This window comes from Rutilus rutilus, assembly GCF_951802725.1.
Source record: "Rutilus rutilus genome assembly, chromosome: 25".
NCBI classification, from domain to species: domain Eukaryota; kingdom Metazoa; phylum Chordata; class Actinopteri; order Cypriniformes; family Leuciscidae; genus Rutilus; species Rutilus rutilus.
The window spans coordinates 6334090-6360182 of NC_140229.1; the positions used below are offsets into that span (position 1 = coordinate 6334090).

Below are 26093 nucleotides of genomic sequence, written 5' to 3' on the forward strand. Positions count from 1 at the left end.
AGTAAAATCTTTATTTTGTTAGTTCAAGGTACCATATTTTATTAAATTTAATAAATCATCTTTGAATTACCAAAATAAAAAGTTCAACATTCCAAAATACAAAGACCAAATCCCAAAACGTCTTCCAGCGTTCAGTTTAAGTCATTTAGAGTGTAGTCTTGTCCATTGTCTGCTCAGCTAGAGTAGTTACCTACTACCAAGTGACATCTTTTAGAGATAGCAGCATTAGAAACATACACATAAGCACAGTGTCAGTGTTGGGCAGACGGGTGTGGAGATTTTTAAGAAGCAAATTAAAAACAGTCTTGATTATAGAAGTACATGGACGTGACATCAGAATGCAAAATTCTACTGTAGCATTAATTTGGACTGATTTCAAAGATAAACAACTAAATGAATTTTGTTTACATTCAAGGAAAAACTGGAACACTGAGGGGGGATGTAACATTTAAAAGAAAATGCAAGAAAAACTGGAGAAAAGAGGAAAATATATCCATATACTTCATGTACAATTTTTTTTCACATGTATATAAAATCATGTTTAATTGATTAAATTTTCCTTTATATTTGTTTGTCTAGGCAATACCACAGACATAATAACTTGGATTTAACTACAGAATTCACAGCCACAAATGGCATTTAGAGGAATCAAGTAACCTCCTCTTTATCTTAACCTGATCTAGAAAATATAAATATTCACAAAAAGGGAAGTAACAGTTTATTCAACTCAAATAATATTGCTATGGAGCAAATGTGATAGAGAACTGTGATGCGTAAATCCATGTAGCACCGCTTGTGGAAATCTTTGTTGCCATGTAAATGTGGTACAACACAGCAAAACCAAAAAAAAACAGATGTCTTTCATGGTATTGCTGGAGATGAATAACATCGAAGCTGAATTTTTGACCAACAGTGAAAAAATAATATTGTGTAAATAAAACCTACCAAGGCATGTAATCAATTAAAGGTGCGCTAAGTAATTTTGCTTTGGACAAATGTTTTTGATAATGTACACTCATGAGACTACATAAAGGTGAAACTTCCTCATGGCAGCCAGCCTAACTTCCGTTACCTTAATAACCACCCTATTATTATCGCACATGTTCAGTTAAAAATGACTTAGCACATCTTTAAGAATCTTGTTGGTGCAGCTCAATGGAGACAAACCGGAGACAAACCAACCACAAACCTGACATTTGACAGATACTGCAAAATTTGATCAAGATTAAAAAAAAGTAATTGAGGTTCCAGTAATAAGCTACATAACGGCAGATGCTGGATTCCAGTGTGTCTGAAAAAATAAGATACAGTTTCTTATCATCTTGCTATAAATAACTGCTAACTAGTCATTTGATCCTGTGTCACGAAATTGTGGTATGCCAATACATGAAAATAGCACGCATATTAATAACATAGCACGTAAAAACATAAACCAGAAGCCTTTCTGCACATTTCTACTTTGGCACCTACGTTCCCCCTTCACGACATTGGTCTTCACTGTTGCTACGACAACATGCATCTTAATGGCAATCGGTCTCTACACTCGCACACGTAAAGATTTCTTATATTGCACATACAATAACACATTTCCAAAAAGTTTACAGGAATGTAAACCATTTAAACTTTCATATTTTTATACTTTATTCCTCTAAAATCCATCTTCCCTGGGTTAGCAACCACAGAAACTCATAAAAGTGTCAATGAATGACCAAATAAAAATGTGCAGCAGGAAATGTTCGCTCTTGTAAATAAGATGTGCACAGTACCGGTTTCCACCACTTTACCCAGTATGAAACTAAAGGGGCAGTCTCTCGGTCCAGTCACTCATGGCCCCAGCCTGCTCAGTCCAGCAGGACTGTAGAGGTCTTTCAGTAGAGGCGATGCTCGTGGTTAAGACTTGAAGACGTGCACCGCCCGCACCACATACTGCCTGCAGATGGGGCACTCGTTCATCCTCTTGCCGCACTTGGTGCAGGTGACCATGTGACCGCACTCCAGCAGAACGCAGTCTATCACGGCATCCATGCAGATCCGGCACAGGTTCTCATCCACGCCGCCCAGCTGAGCTATTTGAACACCATCTGCAAGACAATACATGGATGGTTTGAGATCTGGTTTAATCATCTGTCGATCTTGTCGTGTGTAATAAGGTACTTTTAAACAAATGGCTTGTGTTTTTTTCCTTTTTTGTACATACTGTAGCTGCATTGACAATGACATTTTGAGCAGTAAAAATGTGATATAAATTTTCAGTTTGATTAAAATGCTTCAAAGAAATGTTACGTGTTCAATACAACTTAAAACTCCATTGAAAGCATTTTCGATTAATGTTTTCGTCTTGCCCCCTACTTTAATAAAAGCAATTATGATGAAAATATAAGGGGCCATGCATGGTAAATATTTAAAAGCAGAAATGTGAATATTTTGTTAAAAAAAAAAAAAAATGAGCATGCGATATTTTTTAAAGAACAAAAATCGAATTTAAAATATAGCTGCATGCAGTGATGCGGGGCCAACAGCAGTGCATAGCCAGAAGAGCAAAGATATTGGAAAGAATGGCAACTGGTTAGCATGCTAACAAATTAGCATGCTAAGCTAAATAGCATAAGGCAACAAACCCAGGCACGTTCAGCTTTGGAGAGGTATTTCTCGGGAACAGTGGCAAGTATAAAAAAATCAGTCGAGTTATTTCTGTGCGGTTTGGTCCAAAGATTATCATCTTTTATCATATTTTGGCCACATTTTGGTTTCTCCATTCACTTCAAAATGGCGGACAAACAAAATGATGGAGATATCGTCGGAATCGGCATAAGCCAAGAAACGCAAGGACATGAAAACAAACTTTGGACAATGTTTGGAAAAGTTAAAAGCGTTTTTGCAAAAATCCTTATATCTTTAGAACACTAAGTGGCGCTTTGTTTAAAACTTCTCAGGCACCTTCAGGACATGCTGTTGATGATCCCTACCAAATTTTGTGCCGATATGTCAAATTGTTTAAGAGATATTAAAATTTATAACAAATTTCAAAATGGCGGACTGATGGTCACTCCTTTAAAGCTGCATTCAGTAACTTCGGGATTTCTTCGCTGTATTCTCGCTTTTTGCTCGCAGGTTTCTCTCTAGAGCTCCCCCCACAGCTTCGGAATAGATATTTGACAACACTGTTGTAAAAACTCGTTGGCTATTCTCAGACACCAGAGGCTAGTAGATCAACGACATCAAAGCAGATGGGACATTCTTTAAAACGTCTTCTTCATTCGGGTTCGAACAGCGTGAGGGAGCGCAATAATGACGGCATTTTAGCAGATTTCTTTTGGCCGTAAAGCAGTTGTTTACATCGCGAGACCTGATATCACGCGAGACTTCCTGACGCGGCGGCCGGCGGCCCGCCGCCCCAAAGTAGCAAGTGCGTATTTTCCGCTCACGGGCACCAGGGGGGTGCGAAACCATAGATATCATATATAAACGCTAGATGTCTTATGGCGCAGTCACTTCCGGCATCATCGTTCGGCCATCTTGTCACAGTGCTCTGTGCATTAAGGTGAATGATCAGCACGCACACAAATCCTCTTATCTCGCTGAAATCTTGACGGATTTACAAACGGTTTGGTTTCTTACAAACGTTATTAACGTGGCTATAATTCCGAATGCTTGAACATGTATGTTATAATTTTTCATATGTATGCAGTGTATGTATGCAGTGTCATAACTACATCTCTGACGTTTATAACAAACCAAACCGTTTGAAAATCGGTAGAAAAATGAGCAAGTTATGGTTATTTAAAAGTACATGCACCATTGAAGTAGTGAGCGAGTACACTGTGGCAAGATGGCCGCCACGTGCGGACGTCGACCTCCATTGGCCAGCGATGGAGACATGGCACGAGACATCTAGCCTTTATATATGATATCTATGTGCGAAACGACCACCATTCAACCCGAAATAAGTAATATAACCATTCCAATGACTCCGAAGCTGTTCAGTTAAGGTAAAAAAAGTTACTTAGTTCACCTTTAACACTCTGTCTTTCTTATTTGAAATCCTTCCAGCCAGTCAATTTCAGCGGTCATACCTTTTAATGAATGATATACAGTATGTGCTTTCAACTCTCCTGTACAGCAGACTAATCCAGCATTTGCTGATGTTAGTCTTATTATCTCTATTAATTGCTCTCTAAAAAACGAAATGGGGCACATCCTTAAAGCATCTGAAACTTGGTCCTTCTCCAAAAAGCCACTTAATATATTGTCTTAGACCGGACAGCTATAATCTTTGGATCATTTTGGGCTGTTTTCCAAGCCGTGTTAATCATTATTATAATTGATGATGGCAAGGTGCAATTACAGTAATGTGACAAGCTATAAAAAGACAGATCACATTAGGAGCACAAATCATGACACAAATGTGATCATGCACGTGAGAACCACATATCAAACTCTCTCAGCATGCATCGGGAAGAGTCACTTTTCATTCATGGTAATGAGATGATGGTAATGATGATGTTGAAGCCGCATTAAAAAGGCTGAGTCTTACCTCCAATACCTCCATTGCATATAGGAGGAGGGTAAGCTATGACTTTGATCGACAAACATAGAGTTAGCGTTATTAGCATTGGACAGCCCTGTCAAAATGCTCACATGCTAATAGAAAATAGTCTTTTAAAACTTGACATTGTTAACCAGAAAGTAATCTTGTTCCATTTTCACACTGGGTTAGTAATTAATGGTCAGGTTTTGATATATACATTTGTAAATCATGGTTTTATTTTAAATATTATGCATAATATAACTAACTACTCACGCTAACTAGCCTAATCCTGACCCCTTTGTTAAGACATTAATCCAGAGTTAAGCATAGTGTTCTAAGCTTATATTTACACTGTTATCACGACAGACAACACTTCATACTAAACCATCAAAATAAACAGAGGTTAATGTCTCAAGTAACAGTGTTGTTATTGTTAACTAAAACTAAAGTAAAATTACATAGCAAAAATGAGCAAGTAGAAATGTAGCCTTAGCAACAGTTATGCTGAAGTGCTAAAATTATTTTAAAACTAAAATACATAATTCTGAATAGAAAAATAATAAAACAATAAAACTGACAAAAGCACAACTAAAACTCAAACTGAAAATATAAAATTAAAAGTTATTCAAAATATTAACAAATACTTTAATAGTATATAAATATTTTTTTAAATAATACTGTGAGGTAAAATATCAAAACAGGTTGGCTTACCTGCAGCAAGGCTGTTGCTAACATTTTCCACTGTAAGGAAAAGAAAATGAAAAGAATCAATTTTATGGAGAGCACAAGCCTGTTTGAAAATCCTATTAGCCACAGCTGATTTGGGGCTGATCCTTGACTGATTCAATTTCATGTTGCTTTTCTCACATGCAGCCTGTCAAAAAGATTCGAAGACTGTGATAAAATGACTGCGTTCTTTCTCATCCATCGCTCTTATTATATGATGTCAGCTGTGCTCTTTTCAGCCTGAACATCCAGAAAACTGACCACAGAGTTTCCCTCTCATTATTTTGCCAATTATATAGCCAGTAAAAGATAAAGCCGTCTGTTATATAAAGTACCCAAGGAACATTTCATGCACTATTCTTCTACTTGTACTAAGATAACATCTTCATGATATCTTCTAGAAGAGGGATCATCTGCTTAAAAAAATATATTTTTTGATTGAATTCAGATTGGTCACAAAACTTGCTGACTTCGTTTTTTTCCAATCCATTTGACACTGGATCAAGGCCTTTTTTGACAAATCGCTCTCAGACTGTTAAAGGGATACTCCACTTTTTTTGGAAATAGGCTCATTTTACAACTCCCCCAGAGTTAAACAGTTGAGTTTTACCGTTTTCGAATCCATTCAGCCGAACTCCGGGTCTGGCGGTACCACTTTTAGCATAGCTTAGCATAGATCATTGAATCGGACATGACCATTAGCATCTCTCTCAAAAATAATGAACAAAGAGTTTTGATATTTTTCCTATTTAAAACTTGACTCTTCTGTAGTTACATCGTGTACTAAGACCGACGGAAAATGTAAAGTTGCGATTTTCTAGGCTGATATGGCTAGGAACTATACTCTCATTCCTGCGTAATAATCAAGAAACTTTGCTGCAGTACCATGAGTGCAGCAGGCGTAATGATATGACGCAGCGCCTGAAAATAGTCCCCAGCTCAGTAACTTCCAACGTGACCGGGACTAAGTTTGTCTAACCTATTAGACCTATTATCAGGCGCTGCGTCATATCATTACGCCTGCTGCACTCATGGTACGGCAGCAAAGTTTCTTGATTATTACGCAGGAATGAGAGTATAGTTCCTAAAAGTGCTAAAAGATGCTAAAAGTGGTACCGCCAGACCCGGAGATCGGCTGAATGGATTCGAAAATGGTAAAACTCAACTGTTTCACTCTGGGGGAGTTGTAAAATGAGCCTATTTCCAAAAAAAGTGGAGTATCCCTTTAAACCCCTTTCACACAGAGATTCCGGAAAATATACTGATAATGTAAATTTTGGTTCATTCACACGGCCAGTGATTTTCACACATCCCATAAAGTAATATCTCCACAGTGCCTAAGGTTGCTTATGATCTGCAATTTAGACTAATCCAGCATTTGCTGATGTTAGTCTTATTATCTCTATTAATTACTGTCTAAAACAAAACAAAATGGGGCACATCACTAAAGCATCTGAAACTGTCTCAGACTGGACAGCTATAATATTTGGATCATTTTGGGCTGTTTTCCCAAATAACAAACTTTCGTTATTTGTAAATAACTGCAATGTCAAGTGAGCGTAATCCTACATCTGTGTTAACATGTGATGTGAATGTACATGGCGTTGTACAGTATGTTGTGACGGAGGTGCCAGAACTTCAACTAATAGAATGAAATTGAATAACATGTATTGAATCAACTAAAGTCTCTACCTTTCTCTTTCTGCCTATGAATAGTTTTAGGTGACTATAGAAACAACCACAGTATAAGTAGACCACTTTAGGTAGAGTCTAACTTGCTTTATAATGCGTCACATTGAGTCTTACTGGATCTTCTGTTGAGTTCGTTCTCTCTGTAGAGACGATGGACGCGCTCCACCAGCTCCCATTTCTCACAGCAGCCTGAAAAGTTGACGAAGTTGCGGGCGAGAATCTCCTTCAGCTGCCGCACCGTCAGGCTCTCGATGTCGTCCTCGCGGGACAGGTCCGAGAGGGAGGCGCGCGCGCGTCTCTGCGTCGCTGGGCTGGCCTGCTCGGGACAGACGGCAACAGAGACATGTAGACGGATCTGTAGCCCACATTGATATTATATCAGACTGCTGATTTTTCTGAAGTATTTGCCAAACACTAAGCAGAATTATTGGATGCCACTGAATTATTAATGTTAATGGATGCTGAAGTAACCCAGTCGTCTTCACAGCAGGTCGCACAATCAACCAGGGCATGCTGATTTTGTCAGAAGTGAACACAGGGATGGTTTGTCTCACCTCCAGTATGTCGTCATGAGGCTCCAGGTTGAGGAGGGAAACTGATGCAGCATCTCCATGTTCCTGAAGATAAAACACAGAAATCAAGATCAGATTAAAATCCGGTTGAAGTCAGAATGTGTGTTCTGACCCGATGAGCAGTGGTGATCATGGGTGCGGTGTGTACAGATCCCATCATCTCTCCTCTTTAGTGTTTGTGTTCATTTGGAAAAGAAAACTGGATAGATTAAAGCTGTGGGAAAAAATATGCTAAATGAATAAAAATGCTAAATGAATAATTGTAATAAATGTTAGATTGGCCAGAAAAAAAGAAGACTATAAATTCAAGCCATATTAAATACAAATATGTTATACATAACAAAACAAACATAAACAAATATTGGAAAAGTTTGGAGCCAGTAAACAAATTTTTTTTTTTTAAGAAAAATACTGCAAAAACAGAGTTGTGAAATTTTTTGTGAAGTTTTCTGTTTGAGTATATTTTTTAAAATGTGATTTATTCCTGTGAATATAAACCTGAAATGATCAGCACCATTACTCTAGTCACATGATCCTTCAGAAATCAATCTAATATGCTGATATGATGCTCAAGAAACATTTATTTTTGTCGAAAACATGATTAACCTTTTTCAGGATTCATTGATGAATAGAAAGTTCCAAGAACCAGATTTAAATATAATCTAATGTAATATAATAAATAATTAATAAATATGATATTATATTGAACTAAAATTGCCTCATTAAGAAATAGATTTAACTCAATTAACATTTTACTCATTATAAATTGTAAAACACATCTTAAAGTAAATCATAAAAAAATGAGCCATTTGGAAAGTTTTCACCATGTTAAAAATGAAAGTCTTTCATGCAATTCTTGAGTGTCAAAATGCTTTTTCAAAACTATGAATAATTTCTGTCTGTTTAAGTGCATTTAAATGAAACCATCTACCATCACATCTTCACAATTAGCTTCCCTCGGTTCTGCAACTGCACATCAAATAACAACACATTACAGATTCAATCATTAATTTCCACTGACTGCAATAATTCGTTCCCTGTGTCACTCTAATAATAAGGACTGTGTGCAGACAGCGTTTGTTCTCTCTTTCTCTCGCTCTCTCCTTTCCTATTTGCCGCATTCAGAACAATTAGCTAATGGCTCTGCGTTGTTCCTCTCTGCTGTCTTGCAGAAGAATGACTGTGTGTTTATGAGAAGGCTCAGCACATGGACTGAGATCTCACACACACGGGCCACGTACAGACGTCGTGCAGCTTTGCTGGCTGGTTGCGTATTAATAATGAATGGGTCAGTCTGCCAACTCAGGCTCTGAAGTCACACTAGACCATCACAGTCTCTTCCTGAACACACAGACACACTCTTTAAAACTTCAGGGTGAATTTACGTAGTTATCAAACTTAGTCATTTGCCTCTTAAAAAGCGCCTTAATGTCTGTGCTGTTCTTTTACTGTAAGTGTAAGTCATTCAGGAGTTATCGGACAACCCGTTCCAACATTATGTAACACGCTCAGCATGTCACGTGACGTCTAAATAAAAAGGAAAGGCTTAAACGTCACGGCTAGCCTGGTGGGGTACAGCTGTTTCCAGTATCCACGCGGTCACGTCACATCAGAGCACGTCAGAGCGGATGAGTGCCTGCTAACTGAGGGCTGTAAGCAGCTTAATAACTGTACTGAGAACAGGAGTCAATAGATCAGGGAGTGAAAATGTTTACGATTGAGAAGAAACCCTCGCTTATGTATTCAGAAAGTGAACATGCTTCAACATGCATAATGCAATACGCATTTTAACAGTAGGCATGCTAAATTATGATATAACGCAACAAAAAATGTAAAGATAATAATTGACAGTAATGTTAAAGCAATACATTAGAAGAAAGATTTTTGGTATTTTTTATGTAAAAAAATACTGTGCAATTTTAGGTAAGTAATTTGAAGGTTGAAATGTGTAAATCTGTAAACACTGTTGTGTTTTCAAAATATTGCTCTGTTTAGTGGCCATTTAAACCATTGAAAATAAATATAAATAAATATTATTTAACAAAATTATAAAAAAGAATACTAAACATGTATTAAAGTGAAATGTATTTATTTATTTTTTGTAAATTGTAAATTTAATGAATATATCTTACTGATTATAAATGCTGAATCACACGTCTTATAGTAAATTAGTATATATATATATATATTAGGGGTGTAACGATACACAAAACTGACAGTTCGGTACGTCCCACGGTTTTGACGTCTCGGTTCGGTTCATTTAGGTGGAGTGGGGGGTTTAGAAAGCTAAAATTGCTTTTTTTTTTTTAACAGTGCTTTAATTAACAAATTGTGTCCTTGTCTTTAAATTAATTCAATTACAAGTAAACGTTTCGCAAGGATAAAAAAAAGTATCTGCTAATGCTGTAAACTATATAGGAGCCCTTACTTGCACATTACTATAACATTAAAGAGCCTAGACTTTTAGCCTAAAATTCAGTTGCTATTTATTTTTAGATATAATAATAATCAACACTCAAGTAACAAATTGTATGAAAACATGTAAACTGCACATGAGGCAGTTTTTACATTAACATTTTTACTCTAATTTATTATTGAAATATAATCATTTACACAGTTGCTGTCATTTTCATGACAGATATTTTAAACATACATTAAATAATCAAGATGTCATTAAAAGGTTAAGTAAAATATAATATATAGGTTAATATAGTGCATTTATTTAGTGAAAGAGTTCATTTCCTTAGCAAACCAACAAGCTGTGGACACTGAATGACTTGCCTGAGGTAACGTTAAATAAAGCTATGTGAAAAACTAAGCGTTTTATTGACGTATTTCCGCTGCTGAAACACTGACTGAGTTGTGATGCCTTTCAGTAAGTATACTGTATCTTTCAACATACCTTCAGGTGTCCATTCATGTTTATTCTGTAACTGAGGAAGAGAATCGCGTTTAATCGCGTTTACTCGCGCTCCGCGCTGCCGCTTTAAATGAGGAGCCTAGTACGGTGATCTGTCACGCCACATCAAAGAGCGCCAAAACGACATTTAATGTTTGAATTTCGTGATCAAATAGACAGAATTTGAAAGATTACACCTTGCTTATTATCGAATGTAACAAAACACTGAGCTTATTGCGATCGTGGTTGGTGTATAGCGGTTTTTCGGTTCGGTTCGAATATCGTTACACCCCTAATATATATATATATATATATATATATATATATATATATATACACACATATAGGACTTGTTTCCATGTTAAAAATGAGTAAAATAGTCTTGATAATTACGTTATACACTCATAAATGTTAAGTGTCCAAATCAAAAAACAAAACAAAACCGCATTCTATAACTGAACTGTGACGCAATGCATGGGAAAACATCAGTAAAGTGACTGAAAGAAAGCGCCTCACCTGATTGGTTGTCCCTGAGCTATCGCTGCGACTGAGAGCTTCTCCCTGAGACACGGCTACGGACAGCGCCGACTGCTGGGAGGAGGAGCGCGCCGTGGAAGCGGGCGGCGTGGAGAGAGAGCGCGGAAGTGATGGCAGACTGTCCGTGTCCGCTTCCGCTTCCGCTTCCGCCTCCGCCTCCTCTACTTCCTCCTCCTCCTCATCCTCCCCGATCTCCAGCTCGGCACCCAGATGGCAGAGCACCAGGTCCACCAGGTCCTCTTTCTCCCTGCAGGTGTCCGTGTTGATGTTTCTCAGCGTGAGGTACTGCCGCAGGTCTTTAACGCGGAGCCGCATTAACCTGGGCCGCTGGAAGGCCGTGCCCCACAGCAGGTGGCAGGTGGCGCAGCGCCGCAGGTTTTCCTGCAGCACGGAACACAGCGAGCAGAAGCTCTTCTTGCAGTCCGAGCAAACGTGCTGGGAAGAGAGTGAGATGAATCATTAAAGCTACACCACCTCACTTTTTTTTTGGTTCAAAATGAACAAAATTTGAATAATGAGAGAGTACATCATAATAGGGATGAACATTTTCGAAACACTAGTTGTGTCCCAAATGACGCACTTATATGCGCTATGTACTCAACTGTGTGTGAATTTCATAAGGTTTTGTCAGTCTGATTGCCACCCCCCCTCCGCTACGTAAGGAAAGCTGCGACAGTTATTATTCGCTATTATTCGCCTCATTCGAGTGAACGCACTACTCGCACTATTTATACTACACAACGGTATAGAACAGTGCATATGTACGTAAATTGATATGCACCTACTTCTCCGTGAAGGTTCAAAACATCAGTGAATAATTTTTTTCGAATCACTGGTTTTGTGCGCAAACGGTTCGAAACGGTACGAAATTTTAATGGTTCACTGCTAGGTGATCTTGTGAACCCATAAACCAGTGTCTATGTGTTTTTTACCTGTAGTAGAGCTGCACGATTAATCGTTAAAAGATCGTGATCTAGATTCAAACACCCACGTGATGTCATTCCTAAATGGGAATCGGAATATTCAAATCTGCCGCTGAGCCAGAGAAAGCAGTTATTATGTGAAGATATGAAACCGCTTTTTATACACACGCACTATCGATATTTCTGTGTCACATATATTGGAATTACCACAAAAGTACTGGGATAAAAGTTCATAGTTCCCATATACACACTGATATCTGCGGAAGCGATCAGAATAGAGCAAATCACCTTTTGAAAGGTACTTTGTGCTTCAAATAACAATTGTGTTGACTGAAACAAGTGAAGTATTTATGAGTGAGTCATTGAATCATTCATTCAACCCGTTTAGAGCATTTTAAATAAACTGAAGGCGACAGAACCTATAATTCAACAAAATTCAACATAGCATCACATTTGCTAAGAAATCTTTTTCAGATATGCGTCTTACATTATTGTATTAACTCACGTAATAACAAAAACAATGTTCCTCTGCAACTAACTTCATCAACCGTTGCATAGCATAGCTTTAAACACTCAACTATTATGCGTGTGATTTAATTACGTCATGCTTTAGTTGTTTTGATTGACGCTGACAGAATACAAACACGGCACGGCATTTCAGACTCTCAGAAGCAGTTGAGGAATCTCTGTTGGCAAGCTCAGTGGCTGTTATCAAATGCCACCCTGCTGATGAATGAGCTGTTCAATCAAAGCATTGCACTCTGGGTTAATGTCAGGTCTATCCATCAGGTCTGTGCATATGTGTGCTGGTGTGAGCATCTGCAAATGCATCACATTGTCTGGGCATCTGAGCGTCTGCAGACAGGTGTGAATGTGCTGATAGGATTTCAAAACACAGATGCTTTGTGGAAAAGTGAATGCTTCGATCTTTCATCACTTCTGTCCTTTCCTTTGCCAGGAAATGAGGCATGCCAGACTTAGGCATGACAGATCAACATTATATGTACACAATCATAAATCATATTTCATAAACCCCAGGTATCCTACCTTTCGCCTGAACACAGAGAAGGCCAGTCCGCAGGCTTTGCACGCCAGGCCTGCGCTTCCTGAGGTGGTGCTGCTGGGTGGGTAGGTGGAGTAACCAGCACTCGGGGCGAAGCGGAACGGCCCTGCTCCGGCTCCAAAGCCTGGCTGCTGGGTGCGGACCGCCCCCGTGCCCATCACCTCATTCAGCAGCCCGCAACATGACGCCCACATGGAGGAGGCCCCCGCCTGGAGAAGAAGGACATGTTCACAGTGTGTGTTATGATAAAGCAATGGCAAAGACGATCATGCACTTTACCACAGAGGGCAAATTCGTGTGCCAGTCACACATGAAATCAAGCACATATACTAAAAAATTTTAAACAAATGTTTTTAAAACATTAAAACAAGTCTCATGCTCACCAAGGCTGCATTTATTTGATCAAAAATACAGTAGAAACATTCATATGGTGAAATATTATTACAGTTTAAAATAACTTGTTCATTTTAATATATTTTAATATCAAATTTATGCCAGTGATTACTCCTAAGTGAAAACTGTTTTCAACACTGATACTAATACATGTTTCTTGAGCAGCAAATCATCATATTAGAATGATTTCTGAAGCATCATGTGACACTGAAGACTGGAGTAATGATGCTGAAAATCCCACTTTGCATCACAGGAATAAGTAACATTTTAAAATATATATTGAATATATATATATTCAAAAACTGTAGTGCATGCTTCACAATATGCAACTTGTACATCATAAACAACTGAATCCACTCAACCTCCACACTCATAAAATCTGTTAGTAATCATCTGGATTAAATCAATGCATTGCAGTCCTTAAGTGAATCCTCAAGGAACATGATACAGTGTAAATGGCTGTTAGGGCGAGATGAGGTCCGGCTAATTCTAGCACGCATTTGGAGTGTTAAAACGGAGTCGGCGGAGCAAAACGCCAGTACGAGCTAAACAGCTGAGATTAATGGATGTCTCTGGTTTCAGCCAAATGCATGTGCAAACCAAACAATGCTTTCAAAATAATCATAAAAAGCATGCATTACCAGAAGTATTCTCCGAAGGTCTAATGGTCTGATGTTTCTAGAGCTTTCATTTACTTAAGGAGTAAATTTAGAAGATGTTGGTTTCACTATGCTGATGGTTTCACTATGCTGAATGTCTCATAATACCGCTGGCATACGGCCATGACAGTGGATGAATGTAGTTATCCTAATGTTCATAAACCATTCACTACTATAGGCTTATAGTAAGAGATATATCCAGTTTAGATGGAAAGGATCTCAAGCTGGGGTGCGTTTCCCAAACCCAACTATGGTCGCAAGTTCTGTCGTTACCAATAGAGTTCAATGGAACTTGCGACCATAGGTGGCTAACGATGCTTTTGGGAAACGCACCCCTGACTAGCAGAAGACATTTCTGTAGTTTTACCCATTAATAGTACGGTACTTCCCAGTAAATCCCAGCACAGCACTACAACAACCATAATGAATTGACCCTTCACAATGGATAACACTTTACAATGACCTCTGTTAGAGAGCTACATATGGCAATTTAAACATTTCAAATCCCTCAGTTCTCGCCATCTCCGAAAAAGCCAAGCCAATGTTGATTCTTGTTTTATTACGAGTTCTGTCGCATTCTCTTTTAGACAGGTGTTGTTTAAAATGGGTGATTCCCCAGAGGTTCAAGATTTAGCTGCTCCGTGTCAACCTTTCTCGCTCGTTGTGACAACTAACCCCTGCCACTCCCACAACATACACGCATCAAAGTAGCTGGAGCAACTTTTCTGTATTAACAGATTCGAAGAGTCACACTCACACGGGCGAGTGACGCATGTATGCAATTTCCCACGGTTACCATCCTGACAGGTCTAAAATATAAACACTTATAACGGGCTTACCATAGTGAATCAGGGTAAGACAAAAACACGTTTTGGAAGATGTTTCGATTGCGTGTTGACTCATTATTTAAATTTTGTTAATTTTAAACAAAAAATAAGTTACATAGTGCACTTTAATAAAAACTCACAGAAGTTTCGTAAAGTCTGCCAATCAGATCCGTGCTTGCTCAGTGAATGGACAGTAAAGCATAAAAATAAAATCCTTGTACAGGAAACAACATCCATTGTTTCTTTGATTAATAAACCCTCATTTAAATGCACAACCATCAAGAAACATGGCTAACGGCAGCTTTCATCAGCGTCTGTGATCCAACATGGCGCCGTGATGTCTTGCCTCAGAATAACACTTCAGAAGAGGGGGGGAATGCATCTTCTGTTAAAGAGCAGGAGAATCAATGAGCTGAAATGAGCATACATGCATCCTATGGTGCAGAGAGAGCGATGGGTTGTTCTGTGTTTGACATATCAGTGTTGGCTGAGCGGCTGAAATCTGTTGTTGCTCAGTGCAGGGCAGGTTAAGCCAGGCGCTTTTATGTCATATTTTGTGTATGTCCCCATATAGTAGCGAAATACATAGCAATATTTATAAATGATTTAACAGTTTATTGTAATAAATATCAACAATCTAAAAGGAGTGCATCATACGTAACACCTAGATGAACACTTTACAGTTGGTTTTATGACTAAGTCATTGTCTTCAAATGCAATTGAAATTAGAAACGTCTACCAATGTCGCATGTAACTTTAGAGACGGTCCCTAAATACGCGAATATCGAACGTCCAACGTCCAACCAACTTTTTCCGTTTGCTGTTTAAACACTTACAAAATGCAGGCCAACACTGCTGTGTGTATGTACAGTATGAGCACACAACAATTAGATAATAGTGATTCTTTCTCTTATATAGAAAGACAACAGAGCAGACAATTATAGCAAAAGGGCTGGTTGATTTTGCAACACTTAACACTAATTGTTATGCTGATAATATAATTTGTAATGAAAAAACTGCATTAAATTAGAAAAACTAAATAAAAGGTGCTTGTGGACCCGACAATACACATAAATGCTCTACCGTTCAAAAGTTTGGGGTTAGTAAGATTTTTTTTTTAATGTTTTTGAAAGAAATCTCTTATGCTCACAAAGGCTGCATTTGTTTGACCAAAAATACATTAAAAAAGAGTAATATTGTGAAATATTATTACAATTTAAAATATATTATTTTATGATGTAATTTATTCCTGTGATGACTTTTTAGGCATTACTCCAGTCTTCAGTGTCACATGATCCTTCAGAAATCATTCTGATATGTTGTTTTGCTGCTCTAGAAACATTTCTTATTATTATCAATGTTGAAAACAGTTGTGCTGCTAAAATATTTTTGTGAAAACTGATTCTTATGATAAACAGAAAAAAAACCCAGCATTTATTTGAAATAGAAATCTTTTGTAACATTATATTAAATATCTTTACTGTCACTTTTGATCAATGAAATAAGTCTTTGCAGAATAAAAGTATTAATATCTTAAAAAAATACAGACTGAACCAAAACTTTTGAATGGAAGTGAACAATTTTGTATTTATTTTTTCTCAGTTATAAAGTTTCTGCAAAACGGTTGTAACTCGGTATTAGCCATAACTATAGTAATTATAATAATAAACAAATATTTTTTCATTTAATAAGTGTAAGCCAGTTCAAAAAGCACAACCCAGTTCAAAAAGCAACAACGAAGGCTGTTCGTGAAGTGCACCCTGGGTTTGAGTGGAATCCCTCTGGCAGTTCCCTCAGTATTTGAACAGTATGGCAGTTAGCGTGATCTCCGTGTTGCGTAACGTAAGGTCAGGGCATGAAGCCGCTGCTCGTGCTTCAGTCTGGCAGAGAGCCGGTGGCACAGCTTCCCCCTGTCACTTCAATTAGAGCCCCGTGAGCTCAGCGAGGCGGCCACGTCCATCACAAAACCACTGAGAGAAGAAAACGGCAGCTTCTAAACCCAAGACCTCGCATTTCTTGTGTATATTTGCATTAGTTACTTACAAATTGCAGCACTTTTTATGAAGCCTGAATGTAGAATATGAAATAATGCATGACAAAAATTGTAATCCTTGTCTAACATGTTATTTGTGTTCATTGTGAATGCATTGTTTACTAACCACATAACTTGTATTACCGTATAACAGTATATTACTGCTGCCATATGAACTGACTATCATTGAAACATTTTCTATGAAGCTGCTTTGAAACAAAGTGTATTGAAAGACACTGTATATGAAAAGCGCTATACAAATAAACTTGAATCGAACTGAGTAAAGTGTTGCGGGTAAAGTATTACAAGTAATGCAAGTTACGTAATAAGATTACTTTTTTAAATAACTAGTAAAGTAATGGATTACTTTTAAAATTACAACAAAGTATCGGAGTTACTTTTTCAAATAAGTAACGCAAGTTGGAGAGTGAGGTTTAGGGGGGTGAGTGTAACGGATGTATGCCAGTAAGAGCTGTTTGTGTAAACCTCACTCCCCTGATCTCAAGAGGCGCTCTAGTCTCGCGTAGCCAGACCTTCAGACTGACGGCTGAAGGTCTGGAATTCATAGCAGCTTTCTTTGGCCAAGGCCCGCCCATAAGGCCGTTTGACCGACATGTCAAACAACCAATTACAGTTCGTTTCGTTCAGCGTCACGTTTCGGGGCGTGGAAATGTCCCCACAACAACAGACCGGCGTGCAACAAGTCAGTCAGCATAGAAAATCAAAGAAGGAGAAGAAAACAAGAAGTAAGTCATTGATCTGTTCGTGCACGTATAACAACAATGGCGTCTTTTTGTCTCCACTAAGTGCCTCAAACAAAACTCCTGGACATCTCTTAAAGAGTCTATGCCGTGAACCTCGCATACTTTTGAGAATCCTACGTTTAGCTGATCTTGATAAATGCTCATTGTCACTCATGTAAACACAACAGTTTTTCTTCCGCAATCACACGTCTGCGCTTTGTTTCCCGGCGGACCGAAAATAAACGCGACACTCGCGCCCCCCGGAAATCCGATAAAATTCAACCAATCAGATGACGACTTCGACATTCCTGAAGTGTTTCCAGTTAAGTGTACCATATGCATCAGACGTTTAGCCAACGTTCCGTGGGCATGACGTCTAAGGCTGAGACTAGAGGCGCTCTAGCGACAGCTCTAGCGACTGTGGTCTTTAGCGTCTTTGTTAGCGCACCCGCCTCCCGCGCTAGAGACCCCAGTTTGAATCCCGCTCGGAGCGGGTCGAGTAGGACCGTTTACATTTAGTTAAACCAGAGCCCGTCTACGGAGAGCCTTGGCACTCCCTATTCAGCCCCATTGTATTGATTTTGGTTGCAGTTCCATTAGAATTCCACTGGGGGTGATCGCGAGCGAGTGCAGACTGAATGGGAGTCTATGGGGCTAGACGGCTAAATGTGTCTCTTTCACCCGATTGCCGTTGAGAAATCTCAGATTTTATTGTAGGCTTTGCAAGTTCAACATAGGTTATAGGTCGAAAGCTGAATGAACGAGTACTTATTTCTTTTCGATTTCTTACAGGTTGAGTTGTTGTTGCCCATAACACGCTAGCATTCTGCTAATGACGTCAGCATTCTGACGTCATTGACATTTTAAAAGACTTTTTAAACCAAATAAGTGGCTCTAAAAAATCTAACACCCAGCAATGTGTAATTTCTTTGCATCTCCTTTCGAATACAACATTCAAATTACTAGACAAAAAATTATATCCTGAGAAAAGAGAATTTTGAGGGTTTTTCGCCATAGACCTCCATTCATTCTGCACTCGCGAGCGAGCGCCCCCGCATGGACAGAGACGTGTTACTGCAACCTATCCAGAACCCGGAAGTAAGCAGAGAGTGCCAATTCTCTTCCTATTATACATTCTCTGGTTAAACATCACATTTGTGTTTCATTTTTTGGTTTGAGAACTTTCTTCTCCTGCATCCTATTCTTCTGTGATCCAGAGTGGCAGCACCACTGAAGGTTATTCTGAGCAGCGCCCTCTACTGTACAAGAGTGAATTTGCATTTCCTTCAGCCTGAGGCTTGTTTATTTCACTGCTGGTGTGAAATAAACTTTTTTATTGCTTTTTTATTATTTAAAAACAAAACAAGCAAACCCAGCCCAGGTCAGAAAAAGTAATGCAAAAGTAACTTAACCCTTTACTTTATATTCAACAATATTGTTGATTTGACTGCACTGACACTATGGGATGAGAACTGAACTGAGCTGGACGATGACATCACTGTTTTCTGCAGAACTGCTTTAAAGATGAAATTAACTCATTTAAATATTGATGATCTTTACAACGAAACTGAATCAACACTGAACTTACTTCAGCTGAACAATGGCATTATTTTCTTTTAGAGCTGCCAAAATTAACTCTGTTTACATCATTTCCTGTTATCGCTGTAAAGCTGCTTTGAGACAATATGTAGTGTATAAAGCGCTATATAAATAAAGGTGACTTGACTTTCCATAAAAAGATTAAAAAACACAATTAGTCACCTTTTTAGGGAGTAATGCAATATTGTAATGTACAAGTAACTTTCCCCAAAACTAGCGTGCTTTAAGAATATCTTAATAATGCATTGTATAAAGGCTTCAAAGTGGAAGTTACAGAAATGAGAAATGACTGAACAAGTCAAAGGAAAAAGCACCACATCTACTTGGAAATGTTTGTTTATATAACGTGTGTGTGCACATCTCGTCCGTCTGGCGTAAAGTACATCTGACCCAGCATTGGTTCTGATATAGTTTCTGACAGGTTGACAGTCTGGAGGACTCCAGCGATACAGTCTCCTGCTTTTAGAGATCTGATGACCTATTCTCTCACGTCAGACCAAGAGCCTTCAGAGCGCTGTTTCCTTCAAGGAAAACAGAGCGTTACAGTTCCCCTAAGTCACGATTCGCTGCACAGGGACTCATTTGAAAGCGAATCTTAAGGTAAATGCTTATTTTTAATTGATGAGGACACTGGACTCCAGAGAGACCACCACGTGCATGCCAACATCAACTGAATTCAGACTAATGTCTCTCCAGTGCTCAAGATTTAATACATGCAGAAACTTATAACTGCATTAAGCACTGGGAATAAGATGACTTGACAAGATGCGTTCCACTGACTTGTGCCTGATTTTCTTAAAATCAACGAATCAGCACTTCTGATTCACAACGGAATAAAGGTAAAGCAAATGCCTCGTCTCTCCTCTCACCGGCGGCGACGGCCTTTGTAAAGCTCAGGAAGAACCACAGCGTAATGAAATCCCTGACACTGACAGAGATGCACGACTTCCAATGACTTCTGACTAATGAGCATTCACATGAGAGTGCATAACTAATCACACAAGCAGATATGGGACTGAGCAGCTTTGAACGTGTTGTTGGTTTAAGAAATGTTTCTTGATGGAATAGCTCATCCAAAAATTAAAATGAAGGAGTCAAGCCACAAACAATGACTAAAAACATCATAAAACGGATCCATATTTTTCACTTTTGTCAGTTTTTTTATTTTATTTTAAATATGTCTATACAGTTTTTACAAATTTTTATTTTAGTTCAACTAAATTAAAATGAGTAATGTCACCTTGGCAATAAGCTGAGATAAAATATGTTTTTTATATATATATATATTATTTTTTTATTAACGTGTATGTTACATATTTTAAGCAACGGAAATGTTTTTTCATGGTTTTAGTTAACTATAATAAACCTGATTCACTATAAGCTTTCCTTGTTTGGAAAAAGAGCTGTGTGAAGGAGATTCTTCAAAAAAAAATGCTAAATGCAAATAGCAGCATGAGGGTGATTAAAAAATAATGACAACATTTTCATTTTTGAGTGAACTAATCCTTTAAAGAAGTGTAGGAACCTTGCTGGGATCTAATAAGACATTGTTAATATAGTACAGTATTTAGACAACATTACAAAGACAGATGTTTTTTTTATTAAATGTAAATTTAGAAAAATCTTCATAATCATCAGTAGATTTTTTTTTTTGTTGCTAACTTTATTACAAAATGACTGGCGTTTCTAATAATGATCTTGGTGGAGATATGCCATTTCATTTCCACTGCTTTTTAATATAAAACAGATGAAGGCAGATTATCTCCATTTGAAACTTCTCCAGACTTTTGTTTAACTCTTTCGAGAGTCCTAAAAATAATGACTTCAGCTATAGTGTGCACCAGATACCAAATAAAGTAGAATATGAAATAATGAACAGATAAATATCATTGACTGAATGTACAATAGGGTTCTGAACACCTCCAGAAATAATATCCACAATTCACATAAAAAAAAAAAAAAATCCCTGATACTTCCACCTTAGTCTGATTTGAAATGCTTTCCCACTCAAATTAAGCAAAAGAGAATGTAAAAGAAGAGTGGCTATCCTCAGAAAAAGCTTTCTTTCAGAACAGAAGGCAGTTTGTCCTTTTGCTTCCCGGGAGATTCTGTGCTTTAAAAGTGTCACTACACAGTGCCATCACAGAAACCACCGGGAGAAACGAGGCCAGACAGGAGTGCTCTTTTGAATGAGAGGAATTATTCAGAATTATCTAACATGTGATTAACCCTCTAATTATACCCACTCACGCTTTGCTTCATGGCTGCTCCCTGAAGAAGTGAGGTCAACACTGTGTAAAAAAAAAAAAAAAAAAAAACGCCTCACACATTGAATGGAAATTAGTATTTGAAAGCATTTAGTCATTATGTGCTGACTAAAAACTCACCACAATCACCAGATCTTTTCTCCCCTGCAAGTAAATCACATTATATCTGCAAATTCCCACTATTAACTCTGGTTTAAAAAACATTTAAAATACCTCCACAATCATAGTAGCCGACCAAAACTTTTGATCACATCTCTCATCAATTATTCGGACATAATATTCATCATGTCATAATTCAACTGTGATGCTTTAGAAGGGGAATCACTTCTGTTCCGCTTTTCTCCATTCCTAACATCTCGGCAAATCACAACAATCATAAACACATTTTTATTACAATCTTCCCTCCTTGTTACAGTCTACTATTCTGACATCATACATATAATCACTATGCCATTTTTACATTTTGAGTTTTAATGAGAGGAATCATCTCTGTCTGAGCAGATTTTCCCGTTGTAAAAAAAACTGGAATCAGTCATTTTCATCTTCACACTTTTCAACATATTCCTCTGTTCTGACATCATAACCACTGTGTGATAGTTTATTTGTGATGTTTATGTCCATTTACACCAGCATGGCCAAACATTTTCATCACTATTCCGATGGCATACTGTATATCATAATTCAAAACTGACATTTTAGTCATTACTGTCTGGAATGCCGGTCCAATTATAACTGCTCAACCAGACATCACAAATAGATTCAATCACAATCATTTTCAGCACAGTTCCGATGTCATAATCACTATGCCACAATTCAAAATTGGTCACAATGAATTACTGGTCTAACTATAGCTCAGCCAGATATCACAAACAGAATTACTATTTTCATGACTATTCCGACTCTCTTCTGGGAAATCACTTATATCCCTCCTGACTTTTTGTACATTCATAAGCCTAGCAAGTCATCACAATCAGAATAACATTCATTTTCATAATTATTCTGATGTCATGATCACTACATACATAATTAAATCAAGACATTTTTAGTAGGAGAAACGATGTGAATTGCTGGTCCACTGATATTAACCTGATTGTTTTCACAATCATTCACTAATCTGGCGTCATAATCACTACACTATAAATAAATTGGGACTTTTTAGTAGGGGGAAATCACTTCTGCCCCTCATGACTGTCTGAACTGCCTGCCGATTTATACAAGTAGCAATCATCACAACAAGAATTGTGACGTCATAATTACTAAGCACGTAATTACATCGCGACGTTTCTGTAGAGGGAACCACTGCTGTTATCGCAAGCGCAATACTTGTATCGCTATCCTGACGTCATAATCACTATGATATAATTTAATTGTGACGTTTTAGTAGGGGAAATCACTTCTGTCCCTCATGACTGTCTGAGCTGCTTGTCCATTCATATCAGCTCATCCAGTGACTGCTGGCAAAGACTCTCCTCCAATCTCATTAGAGAAGTGCTGGGATAAACTGGGTTATGGTGATCACTGCTTGTACACTCTGTTCCACTGGACAAATCAAGCTGCACCTGTCCTGATACCTCTTGCTAAACGACAATAAAAACAATGCAGCTCAGCTGTCACCCAAGCAAACACTCCTCATGCACGAGCATACAAAATAAGGAAGAACGCACGCATTGCTATTTGCAGAGTCATTTGATGCATCCAACTGATGCAACTCTTAAGAAGTCCGACTGTTGACATATCGAACGTCAATAGCCTACGGAAATCAATTATTTCGTTGTTTACATGCAGATGACAAATCTCGTCGATATCAATAAAACGTCTGACATTTATGTATTTTTTACATACCTTCATTGCAACTCCCGTCCGTGAAAACTGTCGAATTCTAAAGTGATTTGCATTGCAAGGACACTCAGGAACACTCCATTACGTCTTCTCTTTCTAGCATCCTTGTGTATGTGTAGAAAAGAGGATAACGTAATGGCAAAGCGCGGATCCGCCAATCCCGAAATAGCAAGGCCCGCTGGTATGTATAGCAGCCAATCGGCGTTGAGTTTGCCGGCGAGTGGGCGTGTCTTGTAGCCACGCATGTGTGCAGACATCAGTTTGATGCGGCGACACTGGAGTGTGTGAGTGTGACCCTTTAACTGCTTTCTCAACAGACCTTGTTTGGGAAGCAGATGTGTAAAACGCTGATAATTATGTCCAGCTCTGATTAGCTCATTTCCATAACCGTGCTAATTAAATCCCCACTCTCAGTTTCATTAACAAGGAAACTGCCTTAATGTGCGAATTATTCAGTGACTTTCAACAAAAGGGAATTTCTGTGCTCGCGCAATCCGTTGAGATTCATCTGGCTTAATCTAATTGGATTCCGACCTTTCAAACTACTTACGATATATAAATGTGTATAAAAGTATACATATAATATATAACATTATATTATGTGACACATAACAGTAGGCTACTTATGTTTCTGTCTGTGTGACGTGACGTCCGACGCCAGAGGAAAGCGGCTCGAGCGGCCTGTTGCTATGGTTACCTCTTCAGATCAACGCGCTTTCTGTTCTCGAGCGTTTCTTTAGTGAACTCTGGCTAACTTTTAATCAAAATTTTGTGGTTACTGGGGACGTTTAAATGAGTATGATACGAACTGCCTGCTGTTTGTTGTTAATGAAAATATTTAAATGAGTTTGATAAGAACGGGCTGCTGTTTGTTTGGTCTCTACAGCACTGGAAAGTACTGGAATGTTTTATTAGCGACGAGGTATTTCACAATTATTAATTCTCACACACCGCTGTTCTTAAATACTTGAAACACCATATGTTTCTATTTTCAAAACTCATCACCTTAGCTGTCCTGTGATTTTTTTAACATGTCAAGATAAACCATTTGAACTCATTTACACAAATACGTTATTTTAGAAATTTATATTCAATTAGGCTGCGTGCTCTAAATAAAATAATACCGTAAATAGAGCATGCTCACCGACTTACATAATTAAAATCAATTTAATCTTTTATTTCGGTTGCATCCGAGTTTTAGCTTCAGAGTTGCATTGCAACACACGTCATTGTTTTACAATAAAGTGAGAAAGCAGGACATCTAGTGGGCAGATGAGTGAAAGACAAGATCGCTGAAATCAAAACATTTGTTTTATGCTCTCAAGTTGTTCCAAACCTGTCTGAATTTCTTTCTTCTGTTGAACACAAAATGAGATATTTTGAAGAATATGGGAAACAGTTGATATATGGAAAAAAAATTGCATGGAAGTCAATGAGATTATACACACATTCTTCAAAATACCTTTTTTTTTTGTGTTCAGCAGAAGAAATTCATACCGGTTTGGAACAACTTGAGGGAGAGTAAATGATGACAACGTTTACGTTTTTGGGTGAACTATCCCTTTAAGGAGACAGATTTATTTAGTCTCCGTTTAATTTAATACGAATTCAATTTTGCCTATTTTATATAACAAGTCAATACATCGATGTAAAATACGTAAGCACACACATCACCTGTAATAAGTTTAGTGAAGAAGAAAAAAATATTTTACGTTTAACATGTAGGCCCTACAGACTAAGTACAATTTTAACGAGATCTGATATGCAAATGAGTCAGAGTGTTACAGATGGTGGAGTCACCGCAGCCTGCAGGAGAGAGATGCAGTTGTTTATATCCACACACACACTCTCTCAACGCTCAGGTGAAAACATAAGATATCTATCTATCTATCTATCTATCTATCTATCTATCTATCTATCTTAACTAGCTAGCTATCTATCTATTTTTGTGTGTGTGTGTGTGTGTGTGAGAGAGAGAGAGAGAGCGAGAGAGAGAGAGAGAGAGAGAGAGAGAGAGAGAGAGAGAGAGAGAGAGAGAGAGAGAGAGAGAGAAGTTCATATCATACATATAACAGTTAGTATTAGATAAGATTACAAGCAATATTGCTTTCACTTTTGGCAAGCGAAAGAAAGTTAAACATTTGCTATCTGTCAGAATGAAGTGATGCGTGAAGTCCTACTTGCCAAAGTAAACAAACCTGAGAAACGAGTGTGCAAGTTACAGTAATGAAATATGTTTCCATGTGAAGACTTGGGATAGTTTACCCAAAAATGAAACTTCTTTTATTAATTACTCACCCACATGTTGTTCCAAAAACCATTAAGACTTTCGTTCATCTTCGGAACACAAATGAAGATATTTTTAATGAAATCTGAGAGCTTTCTGTCCCTCCATTGCACGCAACTAACACTTTGACGCTTCAAAAAGTTCATGAAGAGATCGTAAAACGAATCCATTTGAACTGAGTGGTTTAGTCCACATTTTCTGAAGAGACGCGATCACTTTATATGATGAACAGATTTAATTTAGGCTTTAACGACATGAGGGTGTGTAGCCTAATTACAGTAATGACAGAATTTTGGGTCAACTATCCAATTCTGGCGAACATTTCTAACAGTTTATCATGAAGCTTTGAAGCCACTAAATCAACAAGCGGAAACAAATTTTGCATTAAAATAAATTATATTTCCTGTTTATTTTATGAATGTTCTGATCTAGAGTTTATCTGCGGTCATCTTGGCAGATATTTCCTTTTTTTAGGTCCTTCACATGTTAGATTAGTTCAAACATTTG

General features: G+C 37.9%; 1 protein-coding gene across 6 annotated transcripts; it reads right to left on the reverse strand.

The window, feature by feature from the left end:
• rnf34b (ring finger protein 34b) lies at nt 1-25730 on the reverse strand. 6 transcript variants are annotated; one of them, XM_084400866.1, is made up of 9 exons: nt 23303-23410; nt 21444-21484; nt 12925-13149; nt 10934-11389; nt 7501-7563; nt 7061-7262; nt 5240-5269; nt 4535-4576; nt 1-2081 (listed from the first exon to the last, which is right to left on the reverse strand). In XM_084400866.1, the coding sequence occupies exons 2-9, from the start codon at nt 21453-21455 to the stop codon at nt 1891-1893; spliced, it is 1221 nt and encodes a 406-aa protein (XP_084256992.1). In that variant the 5' UTR covers nt 21456-21484; nt 23303-23410; the 3' UTR covers nt 1-1890. The 6 variants fall into 6 exon arrangements, with proteins under 6 accessions (XP_084256992.1, XP_084256993.1, XP_084256991.1 ...); XM_084400867.1 differs by lacking the exon at nt 21444-21484; XM_084400865.1 differs by lacking the exon at nt 23303-23410 and having other exon boundaries at nt 21444-23292.
• Between the last annotated feature and the right edge of the window lie 363 nt (nt 25731-26093).